Source organism: Vanessa atalanta, chromosome 6 (genome assembly GCF_905147765.1).
Source record: "Vanessa atalanta chromosome 6, ilVanAtal1.2, whole genome shotgun sequence".
NCBI lineage: Eukaryota > Metazoa > Arthropoda > Insecta > Lepidoptera > Nymphalidae > Vanessa > Vanessa atalanta.
The window spans coordinates 4,277,865-4,292,028 of NC_061876.1; the positions used below are offsets into that span (position 1 = coordinate 4,277,865).

General features: G+C 31.9%; 3 protein-coding genes and 1 long non-coding RNA gene across 7 annotated transcripts; 2 read left to right on the plus strand and 2 right to left on the minus strand.

Annotated features, from left to right (window-relative positions):
* Positions 1-2,493: 2,493 nt before the first annotated feature.
* On the minus strand, positions 2,494-7,716 carry LOC125064605 (RING finger protein 10). Its single transcript, XM_047671738.1, has 11 exons — positions 7,334-7,716; positions 6,929-7,106; positions 6,550-6,741; positions 6,193-6,283; positions 5,739-5,960; positions 5,299-5,454; positions 4,636-5,101; positions 3,987-4,123; positions 3,707-3,821; positions 3,233-3,537; positions 2,494-3,019 (listed from the first exon to the last, which is right to left on the minus strand). The coding sequence occupies exons 1-11, from the start codon at positions 7,425-7,427 to the stop codon at positions 2,795-2,797; spliced, it is 2,181 nt and encodes a 726-aa protein (XP_047527694.1). The 5' UTR covers positions 7,428-7,716; the 3' UTR covers positions 2,494-2,794.
* A 470-nt stretch (positions 7,717-8,186) lies between these two features.
* Positions 8,187-10,801, plus strand: LOC125064606 (zinc finger CW-type PWWP domain protein 1-like). 4 transcript variants are annotated; one of them, XM_047671742.1, is made up of 6 exons: positions 8,187-8,312; positions 8,876-8,964; positions 9,120-9,286; positions 9,436-9,632; positions 9,860-10,355; positions 10,603-10,801. In XM_047671742.1, exons 1-6 carry the CDS (start codon positions 8,247-8,249, stop codon positions 10,710-10,712), a joined length of 1,125 nt encoding a protein of 374 aa, XP_047527698.1. In that variant the 5' UTR covers positions 8,187-8,246; the 3' UTR covers positions 10,713-10,801. The 4 variants fall into 4 exon arrangements, with proteins under 4 accessions (XP_047527698.1, XP_047527695.1, XP_047527696.1 ...); XM_047671739.1 differs by having other exon boundaries at positions 8,189-8,312; positions 9,099-9,286; positions 10,603-10,795; XM_047671740.1 differs by having other exon boundaries at positions 8,199-8,312; positions 8,879-8,964; positions 9,099-9,286; positions 10,603-10,795.
* Positions 8,341-9,489, minus strand: LOC125064607. The gene is made up of 3 exons (XR_007119592.1): positions 9,417-9,489; positions 8,926-9,069; positions 8,341-8,365 (listed from the first exon to the last, which is right to left on the minus strand). It is a non-coding gene; the product is annotated as an uncharacterized LOC125064607 (long non-coding RNA).
* Positions 10,802-11,513: 712 nt separating the features above from the next.
* Positions 11,514-13,948, plus strand: LOC125064532 (elongation factor Tu). Its single transcript, XM_047671630.1, has 7 exons — positions 11,514-11,720; positions 11,968-12,168; positions 12,252-12,418; positions 12,595-12,838; positions 12,920-13,111; positions 13,195-13,561; positions 13,682-13,948. Exons 1-7 carry the CDS (start codon positions 11,681-11,683, stop codon positions 13,863-13,865), a joined length of 1,395 nt encoding a protein of 464 aa, XP_047527586.1. The 5' UTR covers positions 11,514-11,680; the 3' UTR covers positions 13,866-13,948.
* The last annotated feature ends 216 nt before the right edge of the window (positions 13,949-14,164 follow it).

A 14,164-nucleotide genomic window follows, 5' to 3' on the forward strand; every position in this document is an offset into this window, starting at 1 on the left:
CAGACGCTAGATCCCAGTGAATGGTAGAAGTAGAACAAATAGATAAACTCCACCGCACCCACCGCTGTACGCACCGACAGCCTTGTTGCAGATGCGCTGCATTTATGTATATTTACTCGCGCAAGTACTCGCACATGCCCACTCTGGTTGAAACCTATTGCATATATACTTTTCTTTTTAAATACATATTTATAATACATGGACGACAACCAGACTGCCTTCAGTCAAGTACTTGTCAACTAATATTTGTCCTCCGCGGAATCGAACGCACTACACCCGTGACATAGTCACACACTAAATAGACCAATGTGCAGTCTAAAATATTGTGTAAGTTATATTAAACATATAAAATGTTTAGAGATGGGCTTTTTTAACATTTGCAGCCTGTAAATTTCCCACTGCTGGCCTTAAGGCCTCCTCTCCCTTTGAGGAGAAGGTTTGGAGAATATTCCACCACGCTGCTCCAATGCCGGTTGGTAGAATACACATGTGGCAGAATTTAATTGAAATTAGACACATACAGGTTTCCTCACGATGTGTTCCTTCACCGCCGACCACGAGATGAATTATAAACACGCAAATGAAAATTCAGTGGTGCTTGCCTGGGCTTGAACCCGAAATCATCGGTTAAGAGGCACGCGTTCTAATCACTGGGCCATCTCGGCTCGGCTTGGGCTTAACTGCTTATTATAAATGGACTTTTTCATTAAAAAATTTCATAAACTTATGATTTTTTTTTATAAATTATATTATGAAAAAAACTATCAATAACTGCTTATTTGCTTAAATGCTTTTTGTCGTTAAAAAGCTTTAAAGTATTCGTTTAACTAAATTTACGGTAATTGGGTGGCTATACAGATTAATAACTTGGAATTTTTACTATGAAACAGGTGTATAACTAAAAAAAAAAATATTTGATATCATCTACAACAATTTCTATAAAGGAATAAAATGTCCTTCGTACTTTGTAGGATTAGAAATTTTTCGATCACAAAAAGGCGGTGCAGCAATAATTTCATTATAATCGCTACGCGCATTTAAGACATTACCATAGTTAGATATTATACAACAAAAAACTCCTTAGAATTTAAACATTTTTATCTCCATTTGAATACCGCGCGAAAATGAACCAAACAGAAAGCAATTTCACCAATACAGAAAAAACGTTACCAACAAATAATTCAAAAAATACAAACAATTTAAAAATAAATGAATAATTTATTTCATCAGCAGATAAAATTACGGAGAATTAGCCAGGATAAATTATATAAGTCCTTACGGGATAAATGATATGAGTCCTTATTTAATATGGTGGGGTTATTTTTTCTACACGAGATTCTAGAGGTAGCATACCAGACAGGTTTGCCTGTACAGTTGAATTTTACAGGTAAACGGGAGCATGTATGTTGTACAACTGTGCAGGTTTCCAAACCTGTTTAGGCAACCGAAAAAATATGAAGTTGATATTTTTTGCCAATGGGTATACCTGTGTAGTTTAACTGTACAGGTTAACTGAGCGTGTTGGCGGTCGGCTGCGCATGCGTTAGTCGCGCGGCAATTGCAAGAGAGGATAACGTCCATCGCTATGATAGAGGAGTTTATAGACATGTACAAATTTTAATATTATATTTGGTGCGTAAAACTTAAGGAACACCACGATAGAAATAAAGGAGCAGCAGCCTACAAAAAATTGTTAAAAAAACTCAAGGAATTGTAGCCAAAGCTTCAAAGCCAAAAGAATTGGATTGAACTGACAGTTTGTAATGATTTTATGCTACGTGTACATACACCTATAAATTTAAGCTTTTGAAATTTAAATTGTTTTTATTTTTAAATAGTATATACTTGACAGGTTTACCTATACAGTTACACTAGTCAGCTGAGCTAGAGTTGAGTAATAGAGAAGTTTTTGGGTAAATTATGAAATTCGACTATATCGAGTATCTTATATGAGTATAACATGGAGACATTGTTTTCGTTGTATTTAGATCATGCCTTAGAACTAAGCTCGTAGTATTTTAATCGATTCATCATCCTTTCACCTTTACAGTATTTAACCGACTCGTGTTAGAACATTTTAATTTTAAGCAATTGGCGATACGTGCTTAAAATTTAAGTGCTTATTTTAAAAAACTGTAATATTAAATGCCCATCTCAATGTCAATGTCATCTCGTCTGTGTTAGGGCGTGGACCCATGTCTACGGTGCGGCGCCGGTCTACGGTACCGGAACGTGCTCACTATTATTGTCACGTCAAACGGCGCCGCACCGTAGGCATGGGTCCACGCCCTTAATCAACTCTATGGATCCACTGTTCTAAAGCATAAGCAACCACTTTTCGGCCAACCCATACCCCAATATTGGGGTACCTAAACATTTCAGTTAGTTAATCCGTAGCTTACGCACGTACATCAATTACATTTACAAAAAAACCATTAACAAAGTAAAAAAAATAAACGTTTATTATTTTAAGGTCAAAATAAACAAAAAAACTGAATTGTAATTATATGAATTTATTCTCTTTAACCCAGTCGTACAATGAAATGTGAAAGCAAAATAAGTAACTTTGTATGTTATGTACTAGCGCGTATTTTATAAACATATATATATATATATATATACCAACAAGCAAGATACGTATAATGCATATTATATGTTATAAACTTAATATAAAAATGGTGAAAATAAACAACAATTGTGTGTTTTAACGAAATGTTCTTTTAAATTAAAATTGTTTTTTTTATTTTTTTTTTAAAGAGCGAAGTGCAGATTGCTCTGTCTAGTGGAAATAGTTTTAAAGGGCACGATGCATTCCAGTTGCGAAAAGAACCTTTTGTTTGGATTTTTTGTTCTTTTTGCCTGATGGCTTTGATGTAGGGCTGGTAGCCAGAAGCGCGGCTTCGATAGCATCACTTAGTACTAAAGCGCGCGGTCCAGATGATTCATCTTCGTTTGCTGGAGCTGGTGGTGGGGGTGATACCGTTTTACGCACACGCCAAGTGCCACTAGCACTAGCCATCTGAAAAAAAAACATATCCCTTTCAGAATACAGACCTAATTGCGTCCTAATTGCGACCTAATTGAAGCGACAACAACATTTCACGAGAATAAATATATATATATAAAACAAATTATATTTTCTCATTAAATTCTCCTTCCTTGAATATATAACAATAAACATATAAGAATAGATAACAACAAACATAAAATACCATATTTTTAATGATTTTACCTTAGCAAATGAAAGTCCAGTTGAAGATGAGCTAGTAGAAGGACTAGCCTGTGCCATTTGTGGAGATAACACAGTGCTCATAGATGGAGATTGATTCAAATTTGACAAAGGAACTTCCATATATGGTGGACTACCATAGGATGGGTTTGGTGGACTGCCATATGTAGGAAGGGCAGATGGAAACAATAGTTCAGATGAGAAGTCAGGTTTAGGTGGCCCTTCCATAAGGCGCCGATATGCTCTTTCTCGGCGACGTTCATCGCGCTCATGTTTAGCTCGATTTCTTGCCCGACGATCTAACTCAGCTGTAATATTAAATTTCGTCTTAAATAATGTACAATTATCATGTATATATCATGTTTTGTATTGTTTTCTATATCTTTTAATTGATTCTTGATACCTTTTATATTTCCTGAAAACTTTAGTCCAAATCAGTACTACCATGTTGCTTTTCTTAAAAGGTTACATACACACCTGCAAAATTTCCTAGAGCTTCATTAGTCACATGCGGAGGTTGCAGATCAAGTTCCACAATATCAAAGGAGCAATGCAGAGGCAAGTGGGCTGTGTAGGGCATGTGTTTCCTTGTCTGTAATATTTTAATTAGTTACTAATAGAATTTTTTAATATTATGTCTATTAATAAATGCAAGTTTATTGGATCTTGCTCTTTATTTTTCTATTACTGATAATGAAATAAATTAATAAACAAACAAAAACTAAACTTATTATTTGTAAATATTATATTTATAAACCTGGTCATTTAGGGAGTAAGTGTCTCGGTGTAGCACACGGCCACGTATAACACTCGGCGCAGCAGCCAAAACACCCCACGAAGCATTCAGCACTCGCACATTAAAGCTGTTCAGAAAAACTTGCTGGCCATCTTCAGCTACAACAATATCAACAATTAAATATAACTTACTAAGTTTATAATTTATTATATTTTTTATTTGTAATGGAATGATTTACTTTGAAAACAAATAAATTTCTTAAGGTATTGTTTACAGATTTCACAGATAACAAATTTTTTTCAAACCATTTTAGTAAAAAAATATTTAATAAGAAGATATGCCAGGTATTGTAAACATAATGTGATGACACTTAATATTCTTGAAGAGTTTTTACTATGGTGTGAAGGAGCATATAATATATGCACCTGATATGCTTCTGTGAAGTGAGATGGAGAATGAGACTATTTATAAAAGAATGTTACATAAGTGCATCTACTACATCATTACATGTGCTTTAGCATTATAATTTGAATTGCCTTTTCCAAAATTATCTTCCTAATAGAAGATTCATATGATTTTTATAATAAAATTTTAACATCATGTACTATGATATTTTCACTCATGTTACTTTACATAAATATATCAATCATATCAATGCATCAAGCCTTACCTTGGTAAAAATAAAAATATTTAGTTTGATTTTGTTTATCAATGTCTGTAAAAATAGACTCATCTGATAGTTCGCTATTTGAAGGACATTCAATAAGTGGGAACTCTTCAACTGGATTTTCATTAATGTCGCATTCAAAAGCGATCGCATCAGGATTTAGATTTGATTGTATATTTAAAGATTCCATTTTATTTTCAACTGCCTCTAAGCATGTAGCTCCTTCATCGTTTACATCAAACCAGTCTAATTTCTTGTTAGATACTTCTTGTTTCTCAAACACTGTTGGTACATCTTGTTCAGAAATTGCATCATTATTCTTGGGTTGTTCATAAGACATTTTAATCTTCTGTTCTTTTAATTTAAGCATTTCCAGTGCCTGTTCCAAGTAAACTATTTCAGTTGTATCAATTTCTGCTAAAATCTGGTTTCTTATTTCATTTTTGTCTCTTTCCACAATATCCATAATCTGTAAATTACCAATATTATTACAAAACATACATTGTATGCATGGCTCTATGTTTCATTTTATACTAAGTAATAAAAACAATTGTAATATTAAATTCATTATAATACATTTACATGCCTTGATTAATTTATTTATAGAATGTACTATAAAGGAAGAATTAATTTCCATTCAAAAAATAAACAATACTAAATACTCACTTGTTGTTTTGTTGCAAAGAATAATTTAGCATAAGGAGCCTCATTAAGGATTTCTAGAGGCAGTATATGCTCTTCTGTGTCTTTAATCTGACCACGAGGTGGTGCCACTTCTACGATGGTCGAACCACGTAATCGTCGAACAAGACGCATTGTTACCTAGCAGCAATTATAAACAATTTTAACAACAACATACTTTAAATTTAAAAATCTAATCATAAGAATTCATTTATTTCTATCTACCATGCTTTCGTACTATGTATCTCTTTTATATATAGCTGTTATAGTTGTACATATATATAGTTCAGTTGACAGTAAATCCTAGAATTATAGTAATTAAGGAGTAATAAATTTTTACTGTAATATATATCAAATGGATAATAGAAGTATAAAGAAAACAATAAATCACTCTTAATTGATAACAAAGTTAAATTTTTTATTACCTCATCTGCAGGAGATTCCCACTGCACTATGCGAGTAGGTTTCATTTCAGAGACTTGTAAAGATGTAGCACAGACAGGACAAGGTGGAGGTTGCTTCTCATGAGCTGCAGCATAGTGCAGGATACATGCCCAACAATAAACATGCCCGCAGTGACCAACTCTACCTGCTATAGGGGCACCCAAACATATTGGACATTCAGACCTACCAGTGCTTCTCACCACCTGAAATAAAATTTTAGACATAATTGACATTTATTGATAAATATATAAGTTTATATTATTTCAGGAAAAATAAATTGAGTACAAATAATTATAAAATAACCAGTAGTTGATGCTTAATTACAAAACAATCATTGGTTTTAATATAAACAAAATATTGAAATTATTGTTTATGTTCATAATATATTATTCTTTTCAAATGTGTGTTGACTTTGTTTTTTTATAATATACTTACGATTTCCTCAATTAGCTCCCACTTCAGAGGCAAGTCAGGGTCCATCAAATTCAACTTGTATTCGCCATCTTCCTTGACCACAAACTGACAACTGAAAATAAAATTACATATCAGTGAAACTAGAATGTTTAATAATAATAGTATTGTTTTATTGTTCATTTAACTTGACAAGATTTTTCTAATCCTTAAAATTGAGAAAGTAGCTAGTATAGTTAAAAGAACAGTTTGACCAGTTGTCATTTTTAGAGAGTAAAGATGAGTTTAAAACCATTCAATACAGTTAAATGAAATAGATGAATTTCAGAGCACTGTGATTGCAAGAAAATCATGAGTTATATGAAAGTTTCTAATACTCACTAAGCTCGGAGGTAGAGATCATGTTCATGTTTATAAGAAAACCTTTGCTGGCCCGGACGTCTTGGAGTAGGACCCCTTCCGCCTTCTCTGGCACGAGTGGGATACATGAAGTTTAGCAAATGGTTCAAATTTTGCTTTTTGCTTCCAGGTGTAAACACAGAACCTATTTCAGGTTCATCATCTTCTTCTAGCCTGTTTTGCAAATTACTTCGGTTATACAAAAATACTCTTAAATTAGTCCATTTATTTATTTTATTGTTATCTTTAAAACTGCAGACAGTGTCAGAACTATAAATTTAATTTACATGTAGATTGCAAGTTGTGACTGGGAAACAATTTTTAATTCTTAAGCGACCATGTTACAACGGAAATAGTTTACCTGGCGTTCGGCGTTCCACCCACAATGAAATCGGCGGAACCACGGGCCCTCGGGCGCTTATCCATTTGACCTCTACCCCTCTGTGATGGTATATTTTTTCGATTCGGCTCATTTTTAGGTATACTGCCAGATCCTTCACGTTTTTTGTTATTCCGCGGCCAAGGTTTATGTGTCAATTCTGCAAATTGTGAAAGTTGCTTAATTTCAAATACAGAAATAAAATATTTGTAAACACACTACATAAATACAATGAACAATAATAACTACAATTACCACTCACTTTCAATAAGTTACTATATATCACTAATAATTGTAACTTATTGTGGTATTTATTTACAAAACACAGAGTTGTCAATTTCTATAGGTTCTTAGATGACTAATGAAGATTGACCTTTAAGCACTAACCTGTACTTTTTTTACAGTCGATGGCAGAGGCCCTCGACTGTTGTAAAACGGAGCGATTTATAGATTTCTTGTCCATTCTTGATTCTTCCAACATCCACAAATACAATTGAGCGGGATACTCCGCAAGGAGGAAAATATTTTACGTTCAGGGCCGACATTTTAAAAAGCCATGTTTATAATACAAATCAAAGAGAAAAATTTATTTTCCTTAAAAAACAGCTAAACTAGCGATTAATACACTGAATATAACTTTTAACACAAAAAGGGAGTATTATATACTCCCTTTCGCCGATAACGACGAAATAACTAGTGAAAACAAATTGTATTAATCCGCCACCAATATGGCGACCAGCTCTCCAGCCGGCAGCCAGCCAGATAAATATCATGCGCACTTCCTTTGAATTTTTTTACAATTTATGCCTGCAAAAATTAACCAAGTAAAATATAAATTTTAAATGATTATAATTTATAAAAAACATAATTCTTGTAAAAATAATGTACCAAATATAGTTTATAAATTAAAAGTATCAAATATGACTATATGGAAAATGAAAATTGAAGGTTTTTATTCCATCGTGATATTCATTATTTAAGACAATTCTATAAATTGTTATTTTAATTATTAAATAATCACAAACAAATTGTATACTTTCTAAAATAAAATTAAAAACGTTTTTGAAAAAAAAATACTAATGTTTTTCTGTAACAAGATTTCCAAAATGCGAAAAATAATTATTAAATTTATAATATTATTAAATCTATTCGATACAACACAATAAAACACCCAACCAATTTAATTTGCTTAGCGTAATCATAATTATTTTTCCCGCCAATATTATTAACGCCATTTTAAGAAAATAATTATTTGCTTAACTATTTTAAAATATATTCATTATAGTTATTTAAAAACAAGATGAAAAAAGGTAATTTACCTCTTGAAACAGCATTCGAGCCTGTGGAAGAAGCTCATCAACCAACAGTTAGTAATATATTATTATAAATAAAAATTAGGTTATGTAATAACTTTGAAGACTGTTGAAAAATATAAATAGGGTTATCATAATTACTCATTGTTTTAGACATTACTAGTTACAAATTTATTTTTCAATGAGCATTTGTGAGCCGAGATGGCCCAGTGGTTAGAACGCGTGCATCTTAACCGATGATTTCGGGTTCAAACCCAGGCAGGCACCACTGAAATTTCATGTGCTTAATTTGTGTTTATAATTCATCTCGTGCTCGGCGGTGAAGGAAAACATCGTGAGGAAACCTGCATGTGTCTAATTTCAAAGAAATTCAGCCACATGTGTATTCCGCCAACCCGCATTGGAGCAGCGTGGTGGAATATGCTCCAAACCTTCTCCTCAAAGGGAGAGGAGGCCTTTATCCCAGCAGTGGGACATTTACGGGCTGCTTATATGTTATTTGTGAAAATCTTATCAATTTAATCATTGGTATAAAACAAATTGTGGGTAGTTTAACGTGTATAGCAAAATATTTTAATAACATTATGTTCCTATCTAAACTACATATATTCCATAGCAGCAAACCATGTCTCGATCGCAAAATAATAACAAAAAGCAAAACATTACCTTTACGAACAGCGAAAAGACAGATTCTCAGACAAGCAGGTAATTTATCAATCCTGAGTTAGTAGTTTAATATTTAGAACAGTTTTAATATTAAGACCGACTTACAGTAAAAACATTGTAGTGATCTTTAATGCCTTCAATCTCCTGGAACAAAACGTTAAAGAATATTTCAGCATTTATAAAGATATTCTCAGTCAGCCTGCACAAGATTTGTCCCACCGCCAAAGACTGCTTTGGCTTCAGAAACGACGTACTAAAGGTCTTTGGGTGCAATGCGACGACTGTGATAGCTGGCGGTATCTTCCAAGTGTTTTAGACAGCCATGAACTACCCAAGAGTTGGTACTGTAGGATGAATCCAGGTACTATGCTTACATTTTTTTCAGCCAATTATAAGTACAAAACAAACTACTCAATGCGTTTACTATCAATCAATTTTATTGGATGTTCTCTATGAAAAGGAAAATATGAAAATTAAAAAAATATATATACTTGAAATGAACATTTACAGATTCTTCCTTGGCATCATGTTCAGCACCAGAAGTGCCGATTCATATTCGGGATGAGGAAGATCTTATCCATAGCGAGTATGCTGCAGGGTCTCTAGTGCTGGCTCGAATGCCGGGCTGGCCCTGGTGGCCGGCCATGGTCGATGACTGTCCTGACACCGAGCAGTATTATTGGCTTGATGGGTTCTCCGATATTCCCGTATGATTTTATTTATGATGTTGCAGAATGTCTTTTAATTTTATCGTTCTTATATATTATACATTCGTAGATTTAGACTTTTACGAAGTTTTAATATTTCTGCATTTATTACCTTATATGAATTGACATATTGAGTGCTCTAGATTTTATTAAAGATAAAAAACATCTGTATAGCTTGCCAATTTTTATAAACAAATAATAAAATAATATTCACATTTACATTGCAGACTCATTATAATGTAGTATTTTTTGATGCATTTGAAGTTACAAGAGCATGGATGGCTCCGGCTCAATTAAAACCCTACACAGAAAATAAGAACCTGCTAAAGTCCTCTTCAAAGAGAAAAAGTTATAATAAACGTTTAGAAGTAGCCATAATACAAGCAAATGATGCAGATAATTTATCACTCTCGGATCGTCTAATTAAATACAGTTTCATAGCAAGATATAAGGGAACTATAGCTAGTCCAAAGACAATTACTAAAAACGACATGAAAAAGTATCAAGATCGTTTTAAAAGAAAGTTCAATATCGATCTGCCAAACGAATCCGATACTGACAATGAAATTGATGAAAGTCAATCTAGTAATAAAAGTAACGTAATAACGTTGGGGAAGAGAATAAAAATAAATGAAATTGATATAAACGATAATAATTCGTTCAAAGAATCGTTAAATGTACAAGTTGACACTAATTCAGATTTAGTAAAAAGTATCGTAAACGGTAGGTAATAAAGGCGGATTTGCATATTTATGAAATAAAAACAAAAAATATGATGAGGTGTATATAAAACATTAACAATGTATATTATTGTTAATAATGTAGCATTAATTAAAGGTCGAGTTAGAACAACAATTACAGATATGTATAATTTCAATTTAAATATATAAATTTATTTGAAGGTCTTTCAATGTATCTTCAATAAAGTCTATTTGTTTTAGATATAACTATTATTTAAAATGATTTTCAGATAATTCTTCAAAACGTCCTGACACCATAGACCAGACTAACATAATGGAAGATTCTCAGATCACACTTCACCGTACAGTGTCTGTAGCTAGTGATGATTTTGATTTCTAAACCATTATTGAATTTACTATATTTCATGTTTTTTCAATGCTTAATATCATTAGTAGGTAACTGAGTTACGTTATAAATTTATTAATATTGCTATATTTTTAAGAAAAATAAATGACTTCTATTTTTTTCTATTTATTTTAACTACAACTTGCACTACAACAATTTTACAGATTTGGAACAGTTAACAGACAATTGTATTATATAAATACTTATTATATACTTTATATAAAATTCAGTAAATTCAATAACTACATTTTAAAACTATTATTAGCAAGATTTTTTAATCATTACGTAGGGGTCGAAGGTGCTGATAGGCATTGTAATAGTGCATTTTAAAAATGCAATTGATAATTTGGTTTTTAGCAATGTTTGTAAAAAGAATGTAGTTCTAAGGTCTAACCTTAAGTCCGGATAGACTCACAGGTCACTCATGCACTTTACCTTTACTATTATCATTATTAAATAAAACTACAGCAGACCAATTAAAAATACTTAAGCACAATTATTATATTGTCTTAAAAGCTAAACTGTGCCATATGTAGGTTTTTTTTTAAAATATTAATTCAGTGTTCACTTTTAAATTTATGTTTTTTGAACAATTAAAATTTGTTCTAATTAGTTATGACATCATATTATTAATAAAAAAAAATCATTACATCATACTATTTAAAAAAAACCTCGATTGTTTATGAAAGGGTGTACATATAAAAAAATATCATTATGTTTAGTTTATTAGTTCCCTAGAATCTAGATCAACTATTTTTATAGATATTTCTAATAAAGAAAAATAAGGGTTTGTCTATGACATAAGATAAATCCAATCTATAATTTTTTCGGTGTGGTATTGAAAGATTTCTTAAATTAATTTATATTGTAGAAACAGCATTTAACAAGCATTGAAATTTATAGGATAACTGTTTAAGTCATCCTGAATATTACAGAGCAATTGGTGTGGTTTGCCTAAAATCATGGCGACTATATCATTTGCTAAAAGTTTGGTTAACCCAGGTACTAATTAATTTTAATGATTTAAACATTTATTTTGTAGTTATAATTATTTTAATTTAAATATAATTATATATCTAATCTATAGATATGGTTTTGTCATATCGTTGTAACAAAATAAAAAATATAAAAGGTTATATTATGTAAAAGTTTCATTTGATCAGATACAGGCTTATATTTTTATAGTCCATAAATAGAAACATAATATTTTGTTTGGTAGCTTTTTCTAATATTTATTTTTGATTAACAGCACTCAAATTAGTTTTAAAACAAAGTCAGAGTTCCAATTTGCGATGCAGTGGATTGCCATCTTTGTCTCCTCTAAGTGTCATACTCCGGAGGAACTACGCTGAAAAACAAGTTTTTGAAAGAACTAAGCCTCATTGTAATGTAGGGACAATTGGACACGTTGACCACGGAAAAACTACTTTAACAGCTGCCATCACAAAAGGTACAAATATTTGCTCATAAAAATAAATATAATGAAATCTTATATTGAAAATGCTGTCTATCATATAAATTATTATGTTTTAGTACTATCTGATCTTAATTTGGCCCAAAAGAAAGGATATTCTGATATTGATAATGCACCAGAAGAGAAAGCTAGAGGTATCACAATCAATGTAGCTCACGTTGAATATCAGACTGAGAAAAGGCATTATGGCCACACTGACTGTCCCGGGCACGCGGATTACATTAAGGTGTGTATTATTTTCATTACTTTTGTCGTTCAATCTATTTTTTCTTTCATCAACTATTTATAACATTGTCTGAGGTAAATGATTTTTATTTTTAGTAAATGATTTGAACATAACATTGAAATATTATGTCAGGTCTCAACTAGTATATTTATCTATAAACAAAATTACATTTTCAGAACATGATCACAGGAACCGCACAAATGGATGGTGCAATACTTGTTGTAGCAGCGACAGATGGGGTTATGCCTCAGACAAGGGAACATCTTATACTTGCAAAGCAAATTGGTATTCAACATGTTGTAGTGTTTATCAATAAAGTTGATGCAGCTGATCAAGAGATGGTCGAACTTGTAGAAATGGAAATTCGTGAACTTATGACTGAAATGGGTTATGATGGAGACAAAATTCCAGTTATTAAGGGTAAAAGTTCTTTACATGTAAGTTTTACAAATTATTTGCTACTTAATACTAATAACTAATCTATATTTAACATACTTACAGGTTCAGCTTTGAGTGCTTTAGAAGGAAAAAATCCAGAAATTGGTTCAGAAGCTATAAGCAAACTCTTAGAGGAAGTGGATTCATTTATTCCAACACCTGTTCGTGAATTAGATAAACCATTCCTCTTGCCTGTAGAATCCGTTCATTCTATTCCTGGTCGTGGTACTGTTTTAACTGGACGTTTGTACAGAGGTAAATAGAATTTAATATCAATTATAAATATTATATTTTTATAGCCATTATTACTTCAACTTAGGTAACATTGTCATTAACAGGAACATTGAAAAAGGGTACTGAATGTGAAATTGTTGGTCACGGTAAGGTAATGAAAACAACTGTAACTGGAGTTGAAATGTTCCACAAGACTTTAGAAGAAGCACAAGCCGGTGACCAGCTTGGTGCTTTAGTTCGTGCTGTTAAGAGAGAACAAATCAAACGAGGCATGGTAATGGCTAAGCCTGGCACTGTCAAAGCTCATGACAGCCTAGAAGCAGCTGTTTACATATTGAGTAAGGAAGAGGGAGGTCGTTCTAAGCCTTTTACATCATTTATCCAACTTCAGATGTTTTCTATGACATGGGATTGTGCAACTCAAGTTACTATCCCCCAGAAAGAAATGGTTATGCCTGGTGAAGATGCTACGTAAGTATAGGCCAATCATTGATATGAAGCGATTATTTTAGTGTCTAAACAATCTGAATGGAAAACTGTGTTATTGTTTAAATCATTGGTAACTTTTTTAAAAGTATTTATTTTTTGCAGCTTAAATTTGCGTCTTTTAAAACCCATGGTTTGTGAAACTGGTCAGAGATTTACTCTTCGTTTGGGAGATTTGACACTAGGAACAGGTGTTATTACAAAAATTAATTCAAACCTTTCAGAAGATGATAGGTTGAAGCTTATGGAAGGAAAGAAGGCACGAGAAAAGGCAGCAGCAAAGAAGTAAATTGTTATTTGGTATTAGTATTTTAAGTTTTAGTGATGTAGTTATATTGTACGCATTTAAATAATACATAAATAATTAAAAACTATAAATGGTGTTTCAATCAATACTAAATCTGTATGAGTTATAACTTCCCTCTTTTGTTTTCAATATATTTTTCATTATAATCAAAGAACTTTATGCTTGTTCTGACAAGTATTTGAAATAAACTACTATTTATTAATAATATTTTGAATCATTCACCTGAGCCATGATGCCTTCATTTTCTAAAACACATGATTTAACATAAAATTTATGTTTTG

Excerpts from the sequence above, each read along its gene's own strand:
- LOC125064606 (XM_047671739.1), top strand. The coding sequence starts at position 8,247 with ATGAAAAAAGGTAATTTACCTCTTGAAACAGCATTCGAGCCTGTGGAA. Across the intron at positions 8,313-8,875 it reads AAGAAGCTCATCAACCAACA|CAGCAAACCATGTCTCGATC; the intron begins GTTAGTAATATA and ends TATATTCCATAG. Across the intron at positions 9,287-9,435 it reads GTACTGTAGGATGAATCCAG|ATTCTTCCTTGGCATCATGT; the intron begins GTACTATGCTTA and ends GAACATTTACAG.
- LOC125064605 (XM_047671738.1), bottom strand. The coding sequence starts at position 7,427 with ATGTTGGAAGAATCAAGAATGGACAAGAAATCTATAAATCGCTCCGTT. Across the intron at positions 5,455-5,738 it reads GGGAATCTCCTGCAGATGAG|GTAACAATGCGTCTTGTTCG; the intron begins GTAATAAAAAAT and ends AATTGCTGCTAG. Across the intron at positions 5,102-5,298 it reads TCTTTGCAACAAAACAACAA|ATTATGGATATTGTGGAAAG; the intron begins GTGAGTATTTAG and ends GGTAATTTACAG.
- LOC125064532 (XM_047671630.1), top strand. The coding sequence starts at position 11,681 with ATGGCGACTATATCATTTGCTAAAAGTTTGGTTAACCCAG. Across the intron at positions 12,169-12,251 it reads AACAGCTGCCATCACAAAAG|TACTATCTGATCTTAATTTG; the intron begins GTACAAATATTT and ends ATTATGTTTTAG. Across the intron at positions 12,839-12,919 it reads CAAAATTCCAGTTATTAAGG|GTTCAGCTTTGAGTGCTTTA; the intron begins GTAAAAGTTCTT and ends ACATACTTACAG.